The sequence below is a fragment of the Bactrocera dorsalis genome, chromosome 2, assembly GCF_023373825.1.
Source record: "Bactrocera dorsalis isolate Fly_Bdor chromosome 2, ASM2337382v1, whole genome shotgun sequence".
NCBI lineage: Eukaryota > Metazoa > Arthropoda > Insecta > Diptera > Tephritidae > Bactrocera > Bactrocera dorsalis.
The window spans coordinates 49733068-49758031 of NC_064304.1; the positions used below are offsets into that span (position 1 = coordinate 49733068).

A 24964-nucleotide genomic window follows, 5' to 3' on the forward strand; every position below is an offset into this window, starting at 1 on the left:
ATTTGTTTACTGATTCATATTCATATAGCTTCGAGTTTTTCTTGGAAATCATACGCTAGATTAAATTATCATTTTGGTTGGTCTACATTTAAAGAATGCAAGTAGATGAGCTGGTGAATAAAAAAAAAAGTAACCAGAAAGTTTGTTAAATACAGAGTGGCGTAATTTTTTGACCCGTGAAAATGGAAGTTTTTCAAACTGATAATTATTACATTTTCGTGAAACGCGAAAAAAGTCTGTGGTGGCATCGTAAAACCTCTGAGTTTACAATTAAAGCAGGTAGGAATATGCAAGTATATACCTATATAATTTCAATTAGATAACATGATAAGAAATTTTATTCTTTGTTGCCTTTGTGCATAAAATGAGTTTCATGGGTGTACAATTTTCATAGAAAATATTTTAGATTACGCATCAATTATTTTTTTCCATCGATTAATATCCATATGTATTCAGTTGAAGGCAAACTCTATTACATATACTATACTTGAGGCAGCCCCTATAATACGCTCTGCTTTGGCATGAAACGAGTTTATTTACTTTCAAATATTGTTAATTGGAGTACATAGTGCACATATAAATTTTAATGTTCTACATATATGTCGTCCACACATCTATTGTATAGCAAAATATTGTTTTTATTTTCGTAATTTTTCCCCATGCCGATACTGGATAGAGTTGACAGTAATGTTGGACTTAGGCAAAGTTTGTTTCTTAAGATTAAACGTTTAATTACAGTTTATGTTATTGATGAGATTAAAGTACAATTCAATTTGGCGATTCAAAAATTGATGATTAAGTACAAACAAATACAGAGTTTGAGTCTGAAACGAAATAAGAAGTTTGTACACGCAATTCACATGCTCACTCATATTCTAAACTCGACCTTGCGTTGTGTTGCTATGTACATATACATATGTACTTGGCTGGGATTGTTCTAAAGGATGCGGTAAGAAAAAGCGAATTGTATAAAATCGAAGTTTTGGTTTATATTTGGAAAAGCGAATGTTTACACGTTTGGTATAGTGCTAGGAATTGTCTGGTTTCTGGATCGGAGCATGCTGACATTGACAATTACAGAATTGATGTTTGGATTAAAGATTCTTGTGTACTTGCACATAACTTCTATATTGACAGATTTAGCAATAGGAAATAGGTTTTATGAAAATAAATACTGTATGGTGAATATTTGTATATATATGTATTAAGGAAACCTCAAAGTCTCTTTAAAATATATAAATTGTAATATTCTTGTATATAGAATTTTATTTTTTATTTGTGAAGGGTATTTGATGCAGCCAAAGTTAATATTTCTTCTTGTTTAAATAAAAACCATAAGATACAAAATACGTTACAATTTTTCTTTTCGACTACAGTCTAAGTACTTGCTGGTGAACTTACTCCCATTTTGTTGAAATCTTTGAAATTGAACATGTTAATGTCAAGTGTAATTATTATGTGATTGCTTAAGTACTTTAATATACAAATATGATTTATTTCTATTTATTAATAATCGTATTAGTTATCTTATTTCCCTAATATATTTATTTTGAATCAATCATTATTATAGTCTTTATAATTAATACGAAATCAAGGAAGTATTATTCTCTGTCAACAGTTTTTTTGGTAATTGAAAAACATAAACCTCGGTAATTACTGTAGAATTATATGCGGTTACCGCCTATAAAAAACGCCTTATTTCTTTTGATTGTTGCCTATTTTCTGTTGATTAATGAAACATTTTATTGTGTATTTATTTTTATATAAGTTACATGGTATCTAATTGTTGGGTTTGGTTGCTTGGAGATTATTGTAATCAAAGCTTTTTTACTACCAGTTAATTCCTTATTTCCTGTATTTTCAGGTTGGGACTTGTCCTCAGTAGATGACATCGAGTGTATTGGCATTACACATGGCATTGTGGGTGTCATCAGCTTACCAAATGTCTACGAATCGCACTTGGTGATTGTGAAGGAGGCCACGCCCGTCGGCGTACTTTATGCTCCAAGTTTAGTGTATAAAATCAAATCGATTTGCATTTTGAGCTCTGACGAACCGGACACAGTATTGACTTCTTGCACAAGGCATTCTAGGTGAGGACAAAATTAAAAACTGGAAATCATAAATTATTTATTTCAACATTTGCCCAAGTAGAAGTGCCAATAGCACGCCTACACACCGGCCAACATCGAATACTTCCACTATAAGCAGCACCAACAAAACATCCACTTCCACTACGAAAACGAAGCTGTTTGAAGGTGCACAGCTGATGAACAAAACATGGGGCGCTGTAAAGAATGCGGGTAACACTATTAAGAATACCACCCAGCAAGCTGCTGCTTTGGCGTCTAATCAGATGAAGTCTTCTGTGGGTATACGTGATCCTTCGCGTATTGAAAAGCGCATCACCGAAGAGCTGCATAAGATATTTGATGATACAGATAGTTTCTACTTCAGTTTGGACAGTGACATCACCAATAATTTGCAGCGACAAAGTGCTGGCGGTGAACAAAGGCAACAAAGTGATGAACGTTTCTTTTGGAATATGCATATGATTTCTGAGATCCTGAAGTTCAAAGTAAGTATTTTATCCGCATGCGAATATTGAAGTTGTTTTTAAATGAATGTAAACTCGTATATTGCAGGACAATACATGGATATTGCCAGTTATACAAGGATTCGTGCAGGTGGAACCTTGCGTGATAGGTAATGAATGCTTTACATTGGCGCTGGTATCGCGCAGGTCACGGTATCGCGCTGGCACTAGGTAAGTGTTTCTGGATTAATGTTTATTTGCCTTGCTCATTACTGAGTTGCTTTTATTTTACCTTTATAGATATAAGCGACGTGGCGTCGACGAGGAGGGTAATTGCGCCAATTATGTTGAAACGGAGCAAATATTATCTTTTCGTCACCATCATTTGTCATTCACACAGGTACGTGGTTCAGTGCCCATCTTTTGGAGTCAGCCAGGTTACAAATATCGACCTCCGCCACGTTTGGACAGGGGTAGGTGGTGAATTCAATCTATTTGAGTATTAACTTTATTTTCGCATAATTTTGAAGGTGAACAAGAAACGCAGGAGGCATTCGAATTGCATTTTACAAAAGAAATTTCATTGTATGATGGTGTGTGCATTGTCAATTTGGTTGAACAGAGCGGTAAGGAGAAATTGATTGGCGATACGTATGCAAAGCATGTGGTGTTATACAATAATGATCGTTTGACATATGTTACTTTTGATTTCCACGATTACTGGTACGTATCTCGAAATTTATAGCTATAACATATTCAGATATAGCTGTTTGCATTCCTTTGCAGTCGCGGCATGCGTTTCGAAAATGTTTCTGCGCTCGTGGAAGCACTTGCTCCCGAAGCAGGTGCAATGGGTTTTCATTGGCGTGATCAGCGTGGTGTTATTTGTAATCAAAAATCAGTATTTCGGGTTAATTGTATGGATTGTTTGGATCGCACAAATGTTGTAGAGACGGCAATAGGCAAGGCTGTGCTGGAATCTCAGCTGGTTAAGTTGGGCTTATCGCCACCATATACACCGATACCGGAACAGTTAAAATCACCTTTTATGATACTTTGGGCCAACAATGGTGATATAATAAGCCGACAATATGCGGGCACAAATGCGCTAAAGGTGCTCATTGCAACTTTATATGTATGTATATATATTTTGACATTATTTTATATTATCTTTGCTTTCAGGGCGATTATACGCGTACCGGCGAGCGTAAAATAAGTGGCATGATGAAAGACGGCATGAATTCGGCAAATCGGTTAGTTGTTTATACTTTTGCAGCTATTCGTATTGAAGTTGATACACATTTATAGTTAAGGTTAATTAATCGCGTTTATTAGAAACGTGTTTTTATTTGTAATTTATGCTATTTGTTTTTTGTTTATCCAACACATAGTTGCTCCAAATGTTTTGCTACTTTCCAGTTCATATGCATCGTATTATACATTTCAATTTACTTGCATTTAATATTATGATGCAAAACCTGCATTTCATTGAAAGCAACATTTCTTAATACCACCTTTAAAAATTCGTTCTTCGTAGTTTCTTCATTCAAAATTTCGCTGATTCCTTCCGGCAATGCATAATTGATTTAATGCAAGGCAAGCTGGTCGAAGCTGATCAATTGAAAGAGGATGAAGTTATGAAGACAATATTATGTATTCTCTGCTCGTCTGCCCCGGCGCCTACACACGGTTACTATCACGCCGGTGTGCTTGGTCCGGAATTGCATTTTCTGGAAAATATCGTAAACGCAAGGTGCGCCGCACCAGCTAAACGAAGAACGCAGTTGAAATCTAGTTATTTAGTTAACTTTGTTGCTTCTATTGTTTCCGTTGTATTACTTCTATCATTTAAAAAGGTATTATTCTTTTGAATTTCATTAATTTTGTTTTAAGCTCTTCTTCCTTTAGTTATTATACTATTTATAAGTTCTCTCTCTAATCACAATACCACCATTTAATTGCATGGGCTTAATATAGTTTTTTTATTTTGATTTATGTCTGTGTATTTTTTTATTACCTCACTATTTGTGTCATGCTTCTTTTCTTGTGGTTAAATTTCAGTTATTATCTCGCGCGTTTTAAAGATTCCTATCGTCAAGCCACCATCGATCTCATGCTCGGAAATCAAGTTTCCGCCGAGTCGTTGAATGCGTTAGGCGGTCAGACTGTACCTGACGAAACCGACGCTCTAGAGGGTGCAGAGCAAGCAAAATTGCTCGTAGATGATTGTCGTCGTTTGCTGCTTGGTTCCGCGCAATATCCCGTGGGGTCGTGGGGTCTCATCGATGCTGATCCAACGTATGTAGAGAGTTTTGGAGAGTTATTCCTAGTTATATCAACACTAACTTTATTTTATTTTGTAGTACTGGTGACCTCAACGAAACCGATGTGGATACTGTGTTGTTGCTCACCGATGATTGCTATATTGTAGCCGAGTATGATTCACACTTGGATAAGATTGTGCGTTTCGAAAAAGTGCAGCTGCAGAATATCACGCTAATAGAGTTGGGCATGTATCAGCAAACGAAATTGTTTCAAGGCTCTGCGCCAGCTTTGCTCTGTTTAAGGCTCAACTATACTGTCGACGGAGTGGATGGATATTTCCACATGTTTCGTTCTGCGAACATACGATTCTTTAATAATATGGTTTATGTGATTAAAACTCAGGAAGAAGTTATGGGTAAGCATTGGTTATCAGACATCAGTATACTTCATAGTATATAATTTTTAAACTTACAGAATCTCTTATGTCCATTGTTGATATGTTCCGCATTGCCATTGACAATATAGGCAAGTCTGATGTTCAATACATCACTGGAGGTGTTTTGCAGCGTCGAAAAAGTAGAAATCCCATGCTAGAAGTACCAAAGGTAACTTTATAAATTGGTAATACTCATTTAATGTCGCAAACTTGTTTCACTTATTTTAAACTCCGCAAAATGACAATGTCCTAAAAGAGCTGTTAATTTTTTCATATAATTTACTTTGATTTTAAAAAAACGATCACGTATAAATAAAAAACATATGACTTATTACAAAATTGCCACCGAGCGCTCATTTAACCCAAGTTGACAGTTTGTCACGTTGCCCCTATTATATAAATGCCTCATTAAATGAGTATCCTTAACCTATATTTTTTCTACCGTTACACTATCGGCTAATTTTAGGGCATGCCGCGCAATCTCTCCGAGTCTCAACTCGTACAAATCAGTTCGAAAGCAATATTTAATGTAGCTGGTCAATTTTCCAAATTGGGACAGTCACTTAATCCGAATAAAAACAGAAATCCCAATACAAGTAGCAACAATCAGAAACAGGCAAATGAAATAGCCAAAATAAATCCACAGGTCATGCGTCAGTCACAAACTTCAATAGAACATGCTGTGGAAGCTGAGAAAGCTACGTTTTCTGTGGGTCGTACGCAGCGCAATTCCCACAGTAGCACAGACAGCGACGAAAACGACAGCAGTATTTATGAGCCCGAAGTTGATTCGGATGTAGACTTCGCACTCGCTGCAACTAATAAGGTTGGTTCTGGAAAGTCGGGTTTTAATGAAAACGACTTTTTGCCCTCCGTTGGCATTGTCATGGGAAATACACTAGACGAACAGTCGCCTCCATCGGGCGAGAAGTTGGATCGGTTGGTGCAGAGGGATAGCATGGCTAAAAATAGTGAAGATGTCAACGCCATTTCGATATCGTCGGTAACGGATCACGTTACTATGCCAACGGGATTGTTGGAGAATGCGCAACCGGTGCGTCCAATAACGCCAAATCCGCAAATCTGTGTACAACCTGAAGTGGAGGAGCAGTCAGCAGTGCAACGTGCCAGGTCGGTATTTTATTGTTGATGAGCATGAATATTTTCATTGTTGGTGACTAGCTGGATACCTACATTTTCTTTATGTTTATTTTGATGTATAGGGTTTCATATGTATTAGTGTTTATGTGTATTTTCATTTGCATTAAGACAATCCCATTAGCGAAATTTCTTAGTTGATATAACTTTATAATTCTTAATATTAGTTAAAAGCTATTGTACATTATAGTTACACCGATATATATATTTATATATAATATAAACTAGACTATAATAAACTATTCAGTATAGTGAAAATATTAATTATGAATAAAGGCAAAAACATGATTGCCTGTATAAGGATACAAGGCATTGTTCTCGGGTTTTTTTCGCCATTCAAAACAGTTTGAGGCCCTATGTTCCACCTAGGAACTACGGGAAAATATATATATATAAATATAAAACAAATACATTACCAAGCTTATGTTTTTTATACTCCTCATATAACTTTGCTGTAGTTAATGTTGTACCGGTTATTTTGTTATGTCTCTGCTTGGGTGGTAAGGTTACGGTTGGTTGTCATTGAAGTCATCTAACGGTCGGGCCAGGAATCGTGCTGTTTCTATGTGGATGGATCAAAGCGAGAAGGGTATTCGATGAATGTGGTTCGCTGGGTATGCAAAGTGGTGGTTAGAGTCATGCAGGGACTCATTGCACGCTGAGCATTTGTACGCTTCCTATTGTTGTTCTTGCAGCGGCAGAAAACAGTCGAGTTAATAGTCCTTGGCCAGTTAAAAATGCGTGTCCGTTCCGGTTACTTAGATTCGACTATCGGGCGAACGATTCCTATCGTCATGATCGGTCGAAACATCGTCACCACTTGTACTCTTAATTGTTTTAGTTGACTCCATAAAAATTTTTTCAAACACCGTCTGAATTCTTCATAAGGCAATTGCTAATGCAGACCGTTTCTTAGGCATGTCATTTTCAGTTTCGAACAGCGGTAGAGGCTGAGCAATGGCCGCCGTGCTAACATTATTGTAGTACAATTCTTGAAAAACTTGATTTTACTGCTTTTTAAGCACATCATAAAAATAAACATTGCAACCCAACTCTGAACCCTCACTCGACTGCTAAGTTTGAATTTGCACAAATTTGAGAGGGATGCTAAGGTCATTTTCCATATTCATCTTGTCATGGTAGGTAGGTAGGATGCGGTTTGTGCTCAAACCACTTTGTGCTTTCGATGAAACTAACTATGTTCGCTATGTTTTTTGTGGATATCCATACCAAATATTCTGTGTCTGGTTTGTGCTAGAACTGGACCCCCACAGAGAAGACTGATTCCTTATTGGTTATAGGTTAGACTAATTTTTAGCGCGTGATCTCCAATCGACTAGTGCTCCGTTATAGTTGCTGCAAGTCTGAACAGGCTATTTGGTTCTAGTATTGTGCCATATCTGAGAGTTAGTTATTGATTTCCATCTGCACTGAGCTATTTGTTCGAAGTGAGTATAAAGCTCTTTTTTGATCATTTCCAGTGGACATAGTATTAACTCCTGTTGTTTTTTGTTTTTGTTTTAACGGTTATTTAATCCCCGTTAGGGTGGTGAGGGTTATTTGCGTTGTCGACGACGGGAGTCCCCGTTAGGAGTATCGAATTCATCTAAAGAGGCTCCCCTTTTGGTCAACGAAACCGAAAATGTTCCAATGACCAGGACTCCAAATTAAGGACAGGTAGAGTTGACTCCCCAGTGAGCTTAAAGATTTTTTTGCAATTTCTAACTACGCTGGAATTAGTAGAATTAGTTCGACAACCCCAGCAGTGCTGCATGGCTATTCGCGTATATGGTTGCACTCTGTATCCCACATTTATTCAGTAGAGCTCTACAGGCCCCCTCTCTGTACCTAGTACTTCCGCTTGGAAATTGCTGGTTGAGCTTAGTAGTCGGATAGGACAGATTTCTTCTACTAAACCACTTCTCTACTCACGTCTAGAGTGTATCCTCACCAGGAAGTGGATTTTGAAATATAACTTTTGTTGAATATAGTCTGATTTACTTATGTTTAGCTGGATCGTGTCCATCAGCACACCTTGTCGTCTATGCCGCCATGTAACAAAGAATCAATAATTGTTGAAAGCTCTTTTTATGTGAAGAAAGACCGCCATTGTATACTATTTGTGATCTAGTGACTTTTTAATAATATTTATCACTTCGTGTAAAGCGGTTTCAAACTTCGGGTGAAAAAAAAATTCATTGCAACTCGATTTTACCATTTCGAAATTAATTTTTCATACAAAGTTTCAATATTTCTTACATGTGAATTAAAGTTCCTTGTATTCGACTAACCAGATAGGCCATTATTCGAATAATAATATTAGGTTTGCAGTGTTTGGATAGTCGTAAGTCTTCGACTATTCGAGTAACCACTCATATTCGACTATCCGGTTAACCGTTCTTTGATTGCCATTCACTTGGGAGTAGCCGGAAACGATTCTTTTACATATGGCTCAAGCAGCTCCAGACTTCCAGTTTTAAACCAAGGGTAGCCAAAAACATCCGTTTGAAGGCGAACAAAAGTGAGAAGGCGAAACATTCTCTCCCCAGGGTTGGGCGCTGAAAAGAGGATCGACACACGCAATCTCTTCGTCGATTTCAAAGCAGCTTTTGACAGCACAAAAAGGATCTGCCTTTATGCCGCTATGTTTTAGTTTGGTATCCCTTCCGTCAGGATCGAGAAGGACCTCTCCGAGCCGTACGATACCAAACCAGGTTTCAGACAAGGTGACTCCCTTTCGTGCGACTTCTTCAATCTACTGTTAGAGAAAATAGTTCGAGCTGCAGAGCTTAATAAAGTAGGTGCAATCTTCTATAAGAGTGTACCGCTGCTGCTGTTGATGATGATGTTGTCCGAATGCACTAAAACACTCCAGCTCTGAAAGTATTCGACGCAGTACAAGCCGGGAGAAGCAGAGGAATAGGAAGACCTCCACTCCGTTCAAAAGACCAGGTGGAGAAGGATCTGGAATTTCCAATTGGCGCCATATTGCAAAAAGAACTGGGGCGCTGTTGTGCACACCGCTATAACCGCGTAAGCGTCGTCTACGCCAATACAGAAGAAGGTGAATCATCCTTTGTCGACTATTGGAATAGTAAGCGTTCAACTTCTACAAATTTTTGTTTGTTTGTTTTGTTTGCTTGGATTTCATACAATTTTCGTTTATTCAAATACTCCCAGTAGAGTATTAAAGGTTACAAACCGGATATTCGAATTCGGTGTTCAGGTTATTCGAATAATTTGAAGAGCCTTAATGTGAATATACGTATAGAATTATACACTCCAAATTTAATTTTATTTATTTTCAATCTAAATGTATACAATCAGCCATAGTGTACTTTAGGTGCACTTAGGCAACGTAAATAGCTCGTCCCAAATTTGGAATCGCTGTGTGAAAATTCCACCATTTTTAATAACGAAGGGTATTTCGTTTATACTCGTACATTAATACAATGGGTTCATACTTTTCAAATTCTCGTGGTTTCACTCTTTTGGATATCTATGTGTTAAGTGATGTGGCTCCGACGATTGGTATAACTCATGTTCCGTTATACCAATTATAATTGGTACTCTCTGGAAATTAGAACTTTGTACGGTTTTATAAGGGTTCTGCAGAAGCGTTCTTGTCCGAAGTCTTTCCTCGTAAATAAAAAACAATGCATTAATAATTTATTTTAAACGCATTAACGTTTACTAGCTCCATCCAGCAAGATACAAATGTACAGTATTATCACAATTCTTACAGAATATTTATTTAAGTTTACCTTCTTTAGACATTTTACCAGTTCGGATGAAGGCTCTTTCGGGCAATTCAACAATTCCGCTTGTCTATCACTCAATCTTTTCTGTCGTGTTTCGTAGTTGAATTGTCCCAATGGCGATGCACTCATCATAATGCCGCGGTGGAATAATCCTTTTGACATGGGGGACATCAAATGTAAACCAATACTAAAACTACCGGCCGGCTGTAGCCGAAAAGTGTTACTGAATATGGATCTCCACCGAAGTTACTAATATGATTCTGAATTCAACGTTGTGCTTCAACTTGGTCTTTCAAACTAGCATTGCCAAGAATCCTAATGTCCCTAAGCGATAGTTTCATTGGACCTGCAAAGTGTTTACTCTGTGCTGATACACTATAAAAATCTCCTGGGTGCAAATATACCACAACCGGTTTCTTGGCGTATAAATCCTTAGTATAAATATTCAAGCGTATACAATCCTCCGACAAATCGGTTATATTTTCCGTTACTTGTAGACACATGGGACCATCCTCAGTCGTATCGAGAACTGTAGGCTTCCAAGCCGGGTATGGTTTAAATTTTTGAAAGCGTAATTCTCCTACAGGTAATTGTGCATGTAGATGACGGATTTAAGAGTTGTACCCGGAATTTTGCCTAATGAAGTGTTCAAGTTCAAGTGTATGCTAATTGTATTTTCCATTTAAAAGGTGCATAATAGCATAACATACATAATTACTATTTCTATTTTTTTACCGAATTTAATTAAGAAACTTTTATTTTAATTAAACGGATTGTCAATTAAGATTATTATTAGCCCTTATGTAATTATCTGAGCATTTTCGCTGTTTTACAATTTTCATAAACTTATTTCTCTTTTGAAAGTGTTTAGAAAACCAAAGTACCAAACCTGTAGAAAAGTTAAGTGGATTGAATAGGTTATTCGGGCTCTGTTTCAGAAGAAACAACCATTCGTTAGGGGTTGCTCTTTCTGTACAGGTCACGGTTGCAACGAAAAGAGTTAAGGCACGGCCGTTCAAAATAATACGGACCAAAAAATAACAATAATCCACAAACTGATATTGGTGGATGTAAAACTAAGATGGTTAAGGGAGCTGATATAAGCGAGAAAGTACATAGTGTCTAACTCATAGAGCCAGATTTTTTAATTTAATACAAATAGAAACAGTGGCACGTATTTCCCACGCTGATGCGAAGCGGGCCAGTGAAATGTAGGTAGGTTTCACAGTTTCAAAAAATCGAAACAAAAATTTTTATCTTATTAAATTCTATAACATTTCTAGAATATTGTCCTAAATTTTCAAGTTGATCTGATCAATACTTTCGGAGATAAAACCGTGAGAACTTGTGCGCTCGAGGCAATCTAGGCTAAGTGCGCCGTCTTTAAGCGCGTTTTTCTCGAAACTGTGTTTTCAAAGTCGGTTGTCAAGATTTCTCGCGAACTACTCAACCGATCTTGATGAAATTTTACCCAGGTCTTCGAGATATCATTTACAAGATCTTGAACGAAGGATTTTCTTTTTTTTAATTACAACTATTAAAAAAAAAATGTCGAGAAATTTTCATCGAAATTTGCATTTTTTTATAAAACGTCTGCTAAAAATCCAATTTTCATTTTTTTCTTTTTCCTTCGTCCAATACCCAGTTTATTGTCTTTACTAAAACACGTATTTTTTATTTTTATTTCTGATGATCCTGAAAGAAGTTCTGCTGACAACGCAGATGCACCTTTTTTCCGAGGGACTGCCGGAAATGGCGTCGTAATGACTGCCATTTTGATATTTTTTTTTTGAAAATTTTACAAAATGTTTACTAAATATGAGTCTTTTAAATAAAAAAAAATTCATTAAAATATTTTATTTTTTATATGTAAAAAAAACATATTGAAAAAAGCCGTTTTTTGCCCGAGGAAACCCATGTAACCCCTTAAGAACATACAGAATGGGTAGGCCAGTACCACTTGCTAATGAGACAGTTCTGTTTTAGCTTTGAACTAACTCGATTTCCTGCAGGGCAAGCATGCAACGTACTACATTCTACGTACATACATTTCGAGTAAGCACGATTGATTACGTAAGTTAACAATCGCAGGCGGATTCAACTGACCCTGATTACTTTATTGAGTTCGTCGTATTATAACGCTTTTATCAACTTCAACTGTATGTACATATGTTCGTAACTTCTGTCTGCGTAAGCATAAGATAAATTGAATAAATCTGGATGAAATTTGTTACATATATTCCCTGGAACCCAAGAGAGATCGGTATTGCAGATGGGCGTAAGCGAACCGCTAGCACGCCCACATAGCGTGATTAAAGTCATTAAATGAAAACCCAAAACGTGCCACAACTAAGCAGTAAATTAAGATACCGAACTGTACTTTGGTTTCGCTGTAAGTGCTGCCCCTAAATCGTTTAATGTACATACATATCTTCCAAATCGTTGAAGCTATGCTGCATAGAAGTTTAATTATAACCATGCCCACTCCCTAAATAACTGTTAAAAACTACCAAAAGTGTGTTAACTCGCTGAATAAATGCCTCACAAGCATTAAACTTCACACCCACGATGTTGTGGAAGAGCTTTATAGGGACAGGTATGCAAATTTAACAATGGGTGTGGCACCGCCCTCTTTGAAGGGAAATTCTATACCCTAGGAACAGACCAATTTTAACTGAATTTTGTATGTGAGGTTACCCAGCCATGTCCATTAGTATTTAGTAGCATGGTGCTTCAAAGAATAAAATAAAAAGCATCAAATAACGTTACTTTTTGTATCTTTATACAGGGTAGGTCATTTAAAGTTGACCCATTTGTTTCTAAAAAAAAGAACAAAAGAAAACAATGCTTTTTCGTTAATGATTCAAAAATAATTTATTTTGGTCCAAGGGGATTTGTTTCAGCTAATATTTAAAAATTAGATCGCGTAAATGGGCACCTTTAGCTTTGACAGCTAAATGCACTCTTTTTTTGACATTTTCCATGACTTTGGCCAATGTTTTCGGATGATATGGCGGCTGTTTCACGTCGAATGTTGGCTTTCATCATGAATAGGTCTTTGGCTTATTAGCGTATACCTTGGATTCTTGGATTTCATTACCCCACAAATAAAAGTCTGGTGGCGTCAAATCTGGTGATCTCGGTGGCCAGTCAACATCACCATTTTTCGATATCAATCGGCTACGGGAAAAATGGTCGCAATAAATTGATTGTTGGTCGAGCTGTATGGCATGTAGCCCCGTCCTGTTGAAACCAGAAGTTATCCAAAAATTTTCGCGAATAATGTGGTATACAAAATCCGTTATCATGGCTCGTATTTTTTCACCATTGACTGTTGGACGCTCCATCATCGTCTTCGAAAAAATACGATCCGATGATCATATTCGCGCAAACTTTTGTTGCCAAAATGGAAGCACCAACTGTTACTTTTTGGTCAACAAGAGGCGCTACATGCCACACAGCTCGGCATAAAATCGGCAATTTTGCTTGTTTACGGACAACTCCATTCAACGAGAAATGTGCCTCGTCTGACGCACGTTGAGTTAACACAATTGAAAAGTTATTTTGAATATAAAGCTGAACAATTTCAGCGCGTTCTTTTGGAGTGTACTGTTCCATGGTATAAATTGTCTTCGAATGACGCTTCTAACGCGGTATGACATTAGCCGATTTGTCAGCGCTGTTAAAAGTTACAGCTTGCCAGATGGGTCAACTTTAAATGGCATACCCGTATTCTTGCATTAGAAGCTTTAGTGCAGTCGCATAGAGATTTTTCAAGATATACAAATTAAATATAAAATATAAATTAATATAAAATATTAATTTCGTTAATGATTAAGAATGAATGTAACCGTTCTACTTGATCATTATTAGTGATTGGTTGTGAATAATGTATGCTTTATATTAAGTTTATTGAACAGGGCTTCTCGCTGATTTTCTTGAATATACCCTCTTGTCGGTCATGACTTCTGAACAATACGGAAATATTTGTGTGAGTATTTCTGAGAGAACTTCGTGAACGTTTCCTTTAGTTTCGAGTTTGCGCATCTACGAGTATATGAGCGTATTTGGAATATGTATCTACTTGTACGAGTATGCATGAAAAAAATAGAAGGCTGTGTTCGAGATGGCAATCACGAAAGTACTATTGCACATTTCTCAAACTATTTTGGGACCTATGTCACCACATATCTTTACTTATTTCTCTTTTATTATAATTAAAACAAAAAAATAGAATTTTAAATGTTTTGCTGACTACGTATGTAGTGCTGCGCTCTAAGACGTCTGTATCGCGTGACTGTCCAACTACGAGTGGGTTGTAGAAGAAATAGAAGTTCGTAGAAAATCCAGCTTTGGATCGAAGTTCGAGCTTATAAAAGGATGTCCAACATATTCCAGTGTGAAAGCGCCTCAAAATTAGCAATTAGCGTTTTTTATAACATTTTCCATTATAGCCAGATCCGACAAAATAATAATTTTTGGGCATTTAAATTAAAACACTCAACCTTTATACTATTTAACTGTTTTTATGGTATGTTGAAACAACTGACTTTTGACCTTTTAACACCCAATAAAAGGATTTAAGCTCGTTAGCACTCAATAAATAATGTTTTTAATAATTTTTCATTGAAAATTAATACTATGATGTTTCACATTACAATAAAAGTAACATTTTCGTCGACCGTTTTTTGCCATTTTTCCGCTAGAGACATTATTCCATCACTTTCATCAGTGTCAATCTTTCACATCAAAATTTTCAGAATGAAAGGAGCGAACCATTGTTGTGCTACACGAACTGATACAGCATCGTCTCCGTAAACTTCACAAATTTCATAGGTGACTTGTGTGGCATTCTTCCCTTTCTTCCTTACAAACATTTCTAAATATAGCGAATTTCTTCATTATTTTCACTAATTTTTGAACAGCTGTAACTTTTTTTCAACTTCCCGAATTTAATTTGTTTTTTGGTTAAATGAAGCTTAAAATCTTACCTTTCCCACAATACCATATGACAAAATTTGATTGGTAGCACTGGATATACACACTGCAAGAACATCTGTTGACAAAATACGAAAAGACTTTTTCGACTGCCCATTATATAGTCCATTTTTCGCAAATTTGTTTAAAATTTCTTATAGTAAGATCTTAGTCCTAGAACTGATCTGAGTTTTTTCAAATTTGTTGGCTCTTAATATCTACCTATGGCTTCAATTTGTTAGTATTTACTTATTTTTCCATTTATAATAATATGACCTAGAAATACTGTCTTGAAAATAAATGTGGTTTTTCGTCCAAAATCGTCATATTTTTGTATTGTATTTTTTGTGCAACTGAATATATGTATAAAAAACATCAGCTATATTATATATGCACAAATGTAAGATCTGAGTATGTTATATACACTTTGGAAGATGGAAGTTGCATTTTTGAGTCCAAATGGTAGTTTAAGAAATTCATACTTAGCTCTATTGATTGAAAATGCTGTTATTTCTGTCTTCCTATTTAACTCCGATTTGGTTAAATCCTGATTCTAAGTCAAGTGTAGTGAAGTAATTAGCTTTACACAACCTCTAAATAGTCATGGCTATATCTAGGATAGGATATCTATCTGAGATTATGTGTTTATTCAGTTTATGAAAATCTATTACCATTCTACATTCGTGATCAACGAAGGAATACAGGTTCACTACTTTCTGTTCTGATCCTTGCTTCTATCGCAGTTGTGAATATTAATAATTCATTATTATAATTATTTTTCATAATTTTTTTTTTATATCTTCTTCAAAACAGTCAAAAATATATATATGTATTGTATGCCATCTTCCAATAATTCCTGTGTTCGTAAAGGTCTACCGAACAACTGAATATATTTAAATCCACTTTCTGGGCATAATTGCATGAGCCCAATAAGTCTGGCAATGTTACTATTTATTACATGTGGTTGCGTTTGTGCCGCCCAGGTCAAGGCTTGTTGTAGATCCAGGACCATCTGTTGTAGATCTTGAAGATCGAAGTTGTAGATAATTTCGTCTATCTTGGAACCAGCATCAATACCAACAACAACGTCAGCATCGAAATCCAACGCAGAATAACTCTTGCCGAGTTTTCGAGAGAAAAGTTCTGCGAAAGATTTATGGTCCTTTGCGCGTTGGCCACGGTGAATATCGCGTTTGATGGAACGATGAGTTGTATGAGATATATGACGACATTGACACAGTTCAGCGAATTAAAAGACAGCGTCTACGCTGGCTAGGTCATGTTGTGGGAAAGGACGAAAACACTCCAGCTCTGAAAGTATTCGACGCAGTACACGCCGGGGGAAGCAGAGGAAGAGGAGGACCTCCACCTCGTTGGAAAGTCCAATGGCCGCCACCTTGCGAAAAGAAGAAAGGAGTGTGGTGCTGTTGTTAACTCGGCTATAACCGCGTAAGCGGTTTCTACCCCAGTAAAGAAGAAGAAGAAGAAGAATATACATATAAATGATCAGGATGACGAGAAAAGTTGAAATTCGATTGACTAAAAATTGTGATATCTCGATGATACTTGGTATGTGGGTTCCTTAGTAGAAAAAAAATTTCGAGTTCGTAGATGGGCGTAATCGGACCACTGGCACGCCCACAAATCGCCATTAACCGTAAACAAATAAAGTGCCATAACTAAGCACTAAATTAAGATATAAAATTGTAATTTGGTATAGAAGATGACAGTAGCAAGGAACATTTGTGGGAAATTTTTTTTAGAAAAGTGGGCACGGCCCGCCCTATAATATGTTAATGTATACATCTCCTAAACCACTTAAGCTACAACAACCAAAATTGCTGAGTATGAATCTTATATTGTGAAATGTTTACCTGGGAGAGGGTATGAGATGGTTTTATAGAAGCCCGAATGAAAATTGGAGGATGGGCGTGGCATCGCTAACTTTTTGGGGAAACCTCATATCTCGGGACCTGTCCGAGAATTTGGTACGTCTCGTTTCTATCATATTCCAATATTACAGTGCGTAAATGAGCGTAATCGGACTACAACCACGCCTACTGCCCATATAACACAATTTTAAATTGCACTAGATTCTTTCACTTTCCAGTATACAAATGAAGAAGTAATTAATATGGTATACGAGATAAAACTTTGCGTAAATAATGCCTTTAGTGTGTACCACATTATGACCAAAAATTGTTCAAATCCAACAAAACTGTTCAAGCCCATAGAAACCGAATCTTTGGACCGCGAATCCTATAGTTGACTTTTGATCGAAAACATGGGTCAATGTGTGAGACATATGATTTAAATAAAAGGGCAATCCTTCTCTGATAATGGTATGTCTGTATGTCAAAAATGGATTGAATCGAGTTAATACTTCCCTTAGAATCCATATACATACCTAATATAATATATAGATTTCAAATTTCCGGGTGACTTTATACTGCATACATATATCGGCCAATATGTGAGTTATCTCAATGAAAATGAGAGCGCGTATTTCACTGACAGCATTGTATCTTTGTGCCTAAAATTAAATATTAGAAGGTTCGAACATCCGGCCGACTTTACTCTAGATTATTGGTTTTATAGTATGTGACTGATTAATAGTATGGTAGTATGGTATTGGGAAAAATAAATAATTCATATAACAATTTTCGTTTTCTAATAGACCTGATGTGTCTGTCAGTATTGGAGGTATATATATAACTGCTTCGATTTCGATCATCTGGTTGAGGTTTCACACCTTAAAGCATTTCCGTGGCTTGATTCCTGCAAGTTGCAAGAGTGTAACATGTTCGGTTGCACCCGAACTTAGCATTTCCTTACTTGTTTCTAATGTTTTATTTTTTATTAAATTGAATTCGTTATTTCACTTTATCCTGGTATAAGGGTGTTATTACATCGCTATGTCCACTTTATTTTTATTTGGCAGTAACTGACAATTATATTTGATTTGTATCCTTTAAATAATGCTACTATCGCAATGTCACTTAGTCAACTTCTGGTAAGCAAAGAACTAAAAAGTTCAAAATAATGTTTAATAAACATGAATTTGGTATACATACTCTAATTAAGATGACATCGATTATTGTGGGAACAGGCTGTCATAGCAGTTTCCGTTGGAAGCTTTTGATTGGTTAACTATATTGGGTGGTACGAGGTCGCCTGAAGTGAAGCTTGCAAATATTGGAGGTAAAATTTGGTGGGATGTATTCTGCTAATTTTTGTAGTTTATGTTCCCTACAGTGATACTTTCATTATAAAAATGCCAATAAAGGTGCCATTAAGAACCATTGTTACATTGTTGTACGTTAAGTTTCCTTCAAAATTAATTACAAAGATGATTTTTTCTGCGAGTAATTCTATTATAGGATTATTTGAACGTGATACTCCCGCATGTTGCAGTAGTTACCATGAGAATTTGTAAAATACAATGATTTTCATCTAAAGTTTGTAATTGGTTTCTTTTGCATTTTGTTATGTATACTTGCACTTTTTTTTGAATGTACAAGGTGCGTTCCAAAGTAAACAGAACTTAAAAAAAAAACAAATGGTTTTTATCAAAATAATTTATTCAAAATAGCGTCCTTCTGCTTCAATGCAGCTTTTTGCACGGTCCAAAAGCATGTCGAACGAGTGTTTTAGCTCGTTGGTCGGTATGGCCGCCAATATGCCGTTGCAAGCCTGTTGAATGGAACCTACGTCTGCATAACGCTTTCCTTTCATGGGCCTGCCTGTTGAATGGAACCTACGTCTGCATAATACTTTGCTTTCATAGGCAAATGCATTTTTCCGAAAAGTAAGAAGTCTCATGGTGCCAGATGAGGTGAATATGGTAAGTAGTTAATGGCTAAACTGTAATTTTTGGTCAAATAAACCTCTTCTTGATGTCCTTCGACTGTTGGACTCTGAGCAATTTTTGGTCGTCAGTCAATTTGTGCGGAACAAACCGTTCACACACCTTTCGTAAGCCCAAATGTTCGGTAAAAATGCGATAAATCGATGTTTTGGAGATGTTCAATTCCATTTCCATGAATTTCAATGATGATTTCGGCTGATTTTTGATGAATACACCCACAGTTTCGATGGAATTTCCGGTAATCACGGATTTTGATTGCCTCACATGTTGATTGTCATTTATGTCCTAACGACCACTTTGAAAACGATGAAACCACTCGTGCACTCTGCTACAGGATAGGCAATCATCGCCATAAACTCGTTTCATCAATTGAAACGTTTCGGTAAAAGTTTGACAAATTTTAAAACAAATTTTAATGTTGGCTCTTTGTTCGAAGCTCATTTTCGTACCGATAACACAAACATACTGACACTTAAAACGCAATAACTTCACTTCAAATTAATGAAATGTTATGAAATAATCACTGGACAATCGATAAAGATAGCAGATTCTAAGCCACCAGGGGGCGTTAGATTCAAAAAGTCATGTTTCCTTGTATTATTTTTCTTCTTGTGACATCAGGAGGTTATTAAATGGAACAAGGATTATTTTTATTGTTGACTGTTATATAGACTATCCCCAATTTTGGTAAGGATATGATGTACATATATAAGAAGTGAATTCTTCAGTATCGTTGACGGCTCTGCATGTTTCCTTGCTGCCAATTAATTTTTTGATCTGAGTATAATAGCTTTTTTCACCGATTGTTTGTATCACCTAAAACTAATCCAGATAGATATTTGATAAGAATGATTTGGTTTCAGAGTCATGGACAGACTGACAGTCTGTCCAAGCGATAACTTGGATAAAAATTAAGATATCTTCTTTGGAAAGAACACCTGTGGGGTAAAACTTTTGTAAAAATGGTCGCGGTCCCGCCCTATAATACGAGGTAGGACAATTAAGTAATGAGACTGATTCCATAAAAACCGTATACGAGTATTTAAAAATTGTTCTACAACTCTGCCATCCCCTTCAAAGTAGTCCCTTTGGGCAGCTTTACAGCGATTTCCATGCTTCGTAACATTTCTGGAACGCTTCGACTGGGATGTCCGCGAGTACCCTCGTCACGGCGCCTGGATGTCCGTAATCGACTCAAAATGGGTTCCTTTGACCACCGATTTTGTTTTAGGAAACAAAAAAGTCACAGGGTGACATGTCGGTCGAATAAGGCGGCTGTTGCAACACGGCGATCCCTTTAGAGGCCAAATACTGGGACACGCTGAGGGCGGTGTGGCACGGCGTGTTGTCGTGATGAAGGCTCCAGTTACGAGCGATGTCTGGGTGCATCCTGTTGACTTGTTTTCGCAATCTTTCGAGTACTTGGCAATAGTAGACTTGATTCACAGTTTTCCGCGGTCGAACGAATTCTTTGTAGACGATTCTACGGCTATCAAAAAAGGCAACAATCATCGTTTTCACCTTCGTTTTCGCTCATGCGAGCTTTTTTCGGGCGGGAGGCGCGCGGAGACAACCATTGTGACCTGGGCACGACTAAGAGCACTATCACCATACACTCTTTCAATTTCCGAAGCTGTTTCGCCCAATCTGGCGCGCGACGCGTTGCTCTTGATTTCGTTTTTCCATTTTCGTGACGAGCACTACAAACACACGTCTACGCACACACGTCTTGACGCAGCAGGCGAACTAAACAAGCTAAAGCGATGGTACATATATCAATGGAGAGGGGAGGGATGCCGGAAAAAGAGAAAGGAAACAAGGTCACAGGTTTACCACAAGCGCGCCAATAAAATCAGTCTAATTACTTATTTGTCAAACTTCGTAGGTCGAATGTACATATCGCTTAAACCACTAAAGCTACAATAACTAACCTACAGAGTGAAAATGGATGAAATCGGGTGTTAACCCCGACCACTCTCGATATAACGGTTTTGTTAAAAAATACTAAAGGTGTGGTCAATCACTAATAAATATGCTAGAGATATACAATTTTACACCCGAAATGGGACTAAACAGTTTTATAGGAGTCGGTGTTAAATTTGAATGATAGGCGTGGCATCGCCATTATTTTGGTGAAAACCTCTTGTCCCGGGATCTACTAGACCAATTTTACCCAAATTCGGTACGTAACATTAGTGCCTTTGGCATACTTGCCATCCCAAATCTAAAAATTGCAAAAATAGGATCAAAACTGTTCAAGCTATTCACCTATAGATTGAATATGGAGCTCCTAGTGCATGTTACTAACTTTTTATCGGACAGACTATGAGATATATTATTGCAATTCGGACAGAGTTGCTTACTGATATACTCATATGATGCCGGTATGCGAGTTAATGCAACACAAACCCACTAAAATAAACTCCTATCCCATTCATCTCTAGTAGACACATTTGTGATGTAAGTCGACACCACATTCATCCATAGGATCAAGCCAACCGCCTATCATAACAAATAGAATTAATGTAAACAAAGAACATTAAAATCAACAATAGCCAATTTACAAAGTCATCATAAAATATACAATTACAAAAAGATCTTGATCACGCAACAAGAAATGCCACAGCCATCCTTTTTGCATGATCAGCATTATAAAACTATAAGAGCTAAAATTAAGAGATAAATAGGGCAGTTAGGAGTTACAACTGGGAAGCGATAGTTATAAGTTATTTTTTAAAAAAACCAAAAAAGAAAATAAAAAATTAATTTGCGTTAAATTGGATTAATAATTCACTTAGCCCATACCTAATAGAAAGGTTTTCGAACTTCAGGTGGATTTATACTGTATATATTAGGAAATATCTGAGTTACCTTAGTAAAGTTGACAAAGCGTGTTTTTCTAATAACAATGCACCTTTGTGCATATGGTATAATGAGAAAAATCATGTGAAAACTCCTTCTAGACCCCATAAAACAAGCAAACCTTATGTACCGTACGGTATAGCCCCCCATTTGGCACTTTACTGAAAATGATAGTTATTATAAATTTTTTTTTTTAATATTTTGAACACCTGATTATGCTTGGAAATATGTATAATATTTTTATTTATGAATTCTTTTGACTTTTAAAATTATTGAGACATAAACTATCCTATGTTTTGAGTTGTATTACACTGAACACAGAGTGCTATATTTTTCTAAAATCAGTCCAGTCGCTTAGGAGTTTATTCCGGACAAAACGTGACACGTAATTTTTATGCATATACATATGTACATAAATGAAATAGTTAAAATAATTTATTTATTTTTTTGCATGCCTTGTATTTATGTAAACAATTGCATGAAGTCGCATTGTTAAGACATTTAGTGCCTTCTCTTCAGTTGTAATTATTACACAAACATTATATAAACGTATGTATGTACTATATTTCGGTTATTAAAAAGTTGTAAACCTAAAAACGAAAATTCAAAATAAAGTTTACTAACTAGCAAACACATTTGATTTCGTATTAACAGTGGAGCAGCCAAAGACCTCAACCTACCGCTGAGTGGTACCCCGGCGGCCGATTCTAGTAAATTAATGCAGTTGGCAAGCCCGTTATCGCGCACAATAGTGGTTAGTCCTTTGTCCAAATTGGCCAAAGGTATGCAAAATATTGGCTTGAATTTGGATCCTCGTAAAATTGCGTCAAAGGTTGGTGGCCTTGTCCGAAAATGTCAAAGAACCTTATAAATAGTTTTCCGCTTTTTCTCCACAGACAGGTGTATTGTCACCAACATCAGCTGACTACACGCCGCCATCGGAACGACAAAATAGTCGCGCTCAATTGCAGGAGCTATGGGCGGAGCATCAATGCGCTACCAAGCTGATTGCATTGTAAATTGGAAATATTAAATAAAAGGGAATATTTTATAGTTCTTAAGTAATATATATATACATATAGTACCATATATACATATACACATATTTTGAACTGGACAAAGTGCGTTAGGGCAACACAATAATGACTTTGATGGGAGCATGCCCTAAAAATTAACAATTGAGGAATTTTGCAGTATTGACGCCGCAAAGTACTTGTACATTATATACACACTTATATAAATTTATATATATTTTTAAAATATATTCATATGCATTGTAACTTGTTTTGTGATAACGCACCTTCGTCAGTTGCGTAAGTTTCTTACCCTGCAGTTTCGAGTTATATAAAAGCAATTATTTAATTTCAATTTAATTGCGTTCTTTAATTATTATAATTTTTGTGAAAACGTACATAGATGCATGCTACATTAAACTCGTTTATAAATATAATAATTATTATTATTAAATATTGTTAATTTATATTATGCAATTCTCAGAAAGCACTTAAATTATTTTTTTATATCTCAGCAATGCAACCAAAGCAAAATATTTTTCTTAAAGTAATAAAATATTTAAGCGAAAAAATCAAATTAAACTTTAGAGAAGAATACACATTTTGTCGCGTAATGAAATTTCAGAATTATTGTGATTAAACAACTTATTTTGTATTAGCTCTCCTTTTTCTTAACAAAATACAGTATTTTTTTTATAAAACTAGCGGCATTTGAACACATTGCATTACGAGTATTGTTTCTCATATGATGTAAATTCTTTGTAATAAATATGTTATATTTATGTTTTAGGTCCATAATTTGGTTCCTCTGTATTATGTTAAATTTGGAAAGACTTCTAGAGTATACAAAATTATTAAAATTATATCTTTGAGTATTTGATGGTAGTTAGATAAAAAATTTTCGAATCAAACTTGCTTTTATTCGATATTTTACTTTATTAAGGTTTACTTACTATTATTATATTTACCTTGTACTATTATATTCTTGCAATTTCTAGCCTATTTCATAAACGCTAAATTTATATGATTTTCTGCAATGTTTTATTTGATACTGTGGTGGTATTAGTGTTAACACTTGCTATCCATATACATATGTATGTATAGTACAACCGTTGATTTCGGTAATCCTTTAATATATATTGCTTTTAAACAACACATCTTTATCAAAGATTTTTTCATCTACATGTCGCTAAATTCAAATTAATTAAAATTATTTTTAAATCAGTTTGATTTAGTTTGTTATCTGTATTATTAAAATTCTTGAACACATTTTCGAAACGAAAGTTGAATAATAGGCCAGTACAGCCTTTGAAATGGGTATAAAGTGAAGAATATTATTCTGAATCTGATTCAAAAAGAAACATAAAGTAACAAAAATGAAACCAAAAATAATGCACGGCGATCTGAGGTCGGGAAGAAAAAGGGGAGGGACGTGGTTGAATTTTTAAATCCTTAAAAAAGGTTTTCACGATTATCGGTAAAACTAATCAAACAAAAAATCATTTGACAAAGTTGTAAGTAAAGAAAAGAACCAAATTTTGTACTTTCAAAATTTATGCAAAAAATAAGAAAGTTTTGGATTTCTATTTTTGTCCTGTACAAAAATGTGTTTTCGTTTACAAAATTTGTTAGGTAAAAGAAAATTCCCAAACACAGTGTATTCTCTTTTATTTAAAGTATCATATTTATTTTTTCCCCTTTATTATTATTGTTTTATTATATTTGTAGATTTTTTAATTTTACAGATTTTGGTAACACTTTGGCATAATGCGCTTGACTTTAAAAGTATTCGTAATTGATAAATTTCTTTTTTTTACACGATTCATACCTTTCTAATAGAAATTGGTAATTATTGCTCTTTAACTCTGGTAGTATAAAAATTATATACATTTCTCCAAATTTCTCAGAACGATTCAGAACAGTTGCTTTGCACAAATTTTTAGTGTAGAAATTGAGATATACCGTATTTAGCCCTTAAAAATTCAAACACACCCATACTGATTGAAGCGTTTCAATAATAATTTAAATATATATTAAATTAATGAAATGATATTGCTAATAAAACCAATAACATACATGAAATTCGCA

General features: G+C 35.7%; 1 protein-coding gene across 3 annotated transcripts; it reads left to right on the top strand.

Moving 5' to 3' along the window:
- LOC105229777 (phosphatidylinositide phosphatase SAC2) lies at positions 1–24101 on the top strand. Of its 3 annotated transcripts, XM_049447232.1 has the most exons (15): positions 3–279; positions 1865–2093; positions 2155–2578; positions 2646–2767; positions 2837–3009; positions 3067–3259; positions 3323–3650; positions 3719–3789; positions 4074–4289; positions 4598–4834; positions 4900–5216; positions 5276–5406; positions 5704–6368; positions 22518–22695; positions 22760–24101. In XM_049447232.1, exons 1-15 carry the CDS (start codon positions 183–185, stop codon positions 22880–22882), a joined length of 3504 nt encoding a protein of 1167 aa, XP_049303189.1. In that variant the 5' UTR covers positions 3–182; the 3' UTR covers positions 22883–24101. The 3 variants fall into 3 exon arrangements, with proteins under 3 accessions (XP_011208532.2, XP_049303189.1, XP_011208523.2); XM_011210221.4 differs by lacking the exon at positions 4074–4289 and having other exon boundaries at positions 4–279; XM_011210230.4 differs by lacking the exons at positions 4900–5216; positions 5276–5406; positions 5704–6368; positions 22518–22695; positions 22760–24101 and having other exon boundaries at positions 1–279; positions 4074–4392; positions 4598–4754.
- Positions 24102–24964: the final 863 nt, after the last annotated feature.

Coding starts and splice junctions, on each gene's coding strand:
- LOC105229777 (XM_049447232.1), top strand. CDS start 183: ATGGAAGTTTTTCAAACTGATAATTATTACATTTTCGTGAAACGCGAA. Junction 2,768..2,836: donor CGGTATCGCGCTGGCACTAG/GTAAGTGTTTCT, acceptor TTACCTTTATAG/ATATAAGCGACGTGGCGTCG. Junction 6,369..22,517: donor TCAGCAGTGCAACGTGCCAG/GTCGGTATTTTA, acceptor TCGTATTAACAG/TGGAGCAGCCAAAGACCTCA.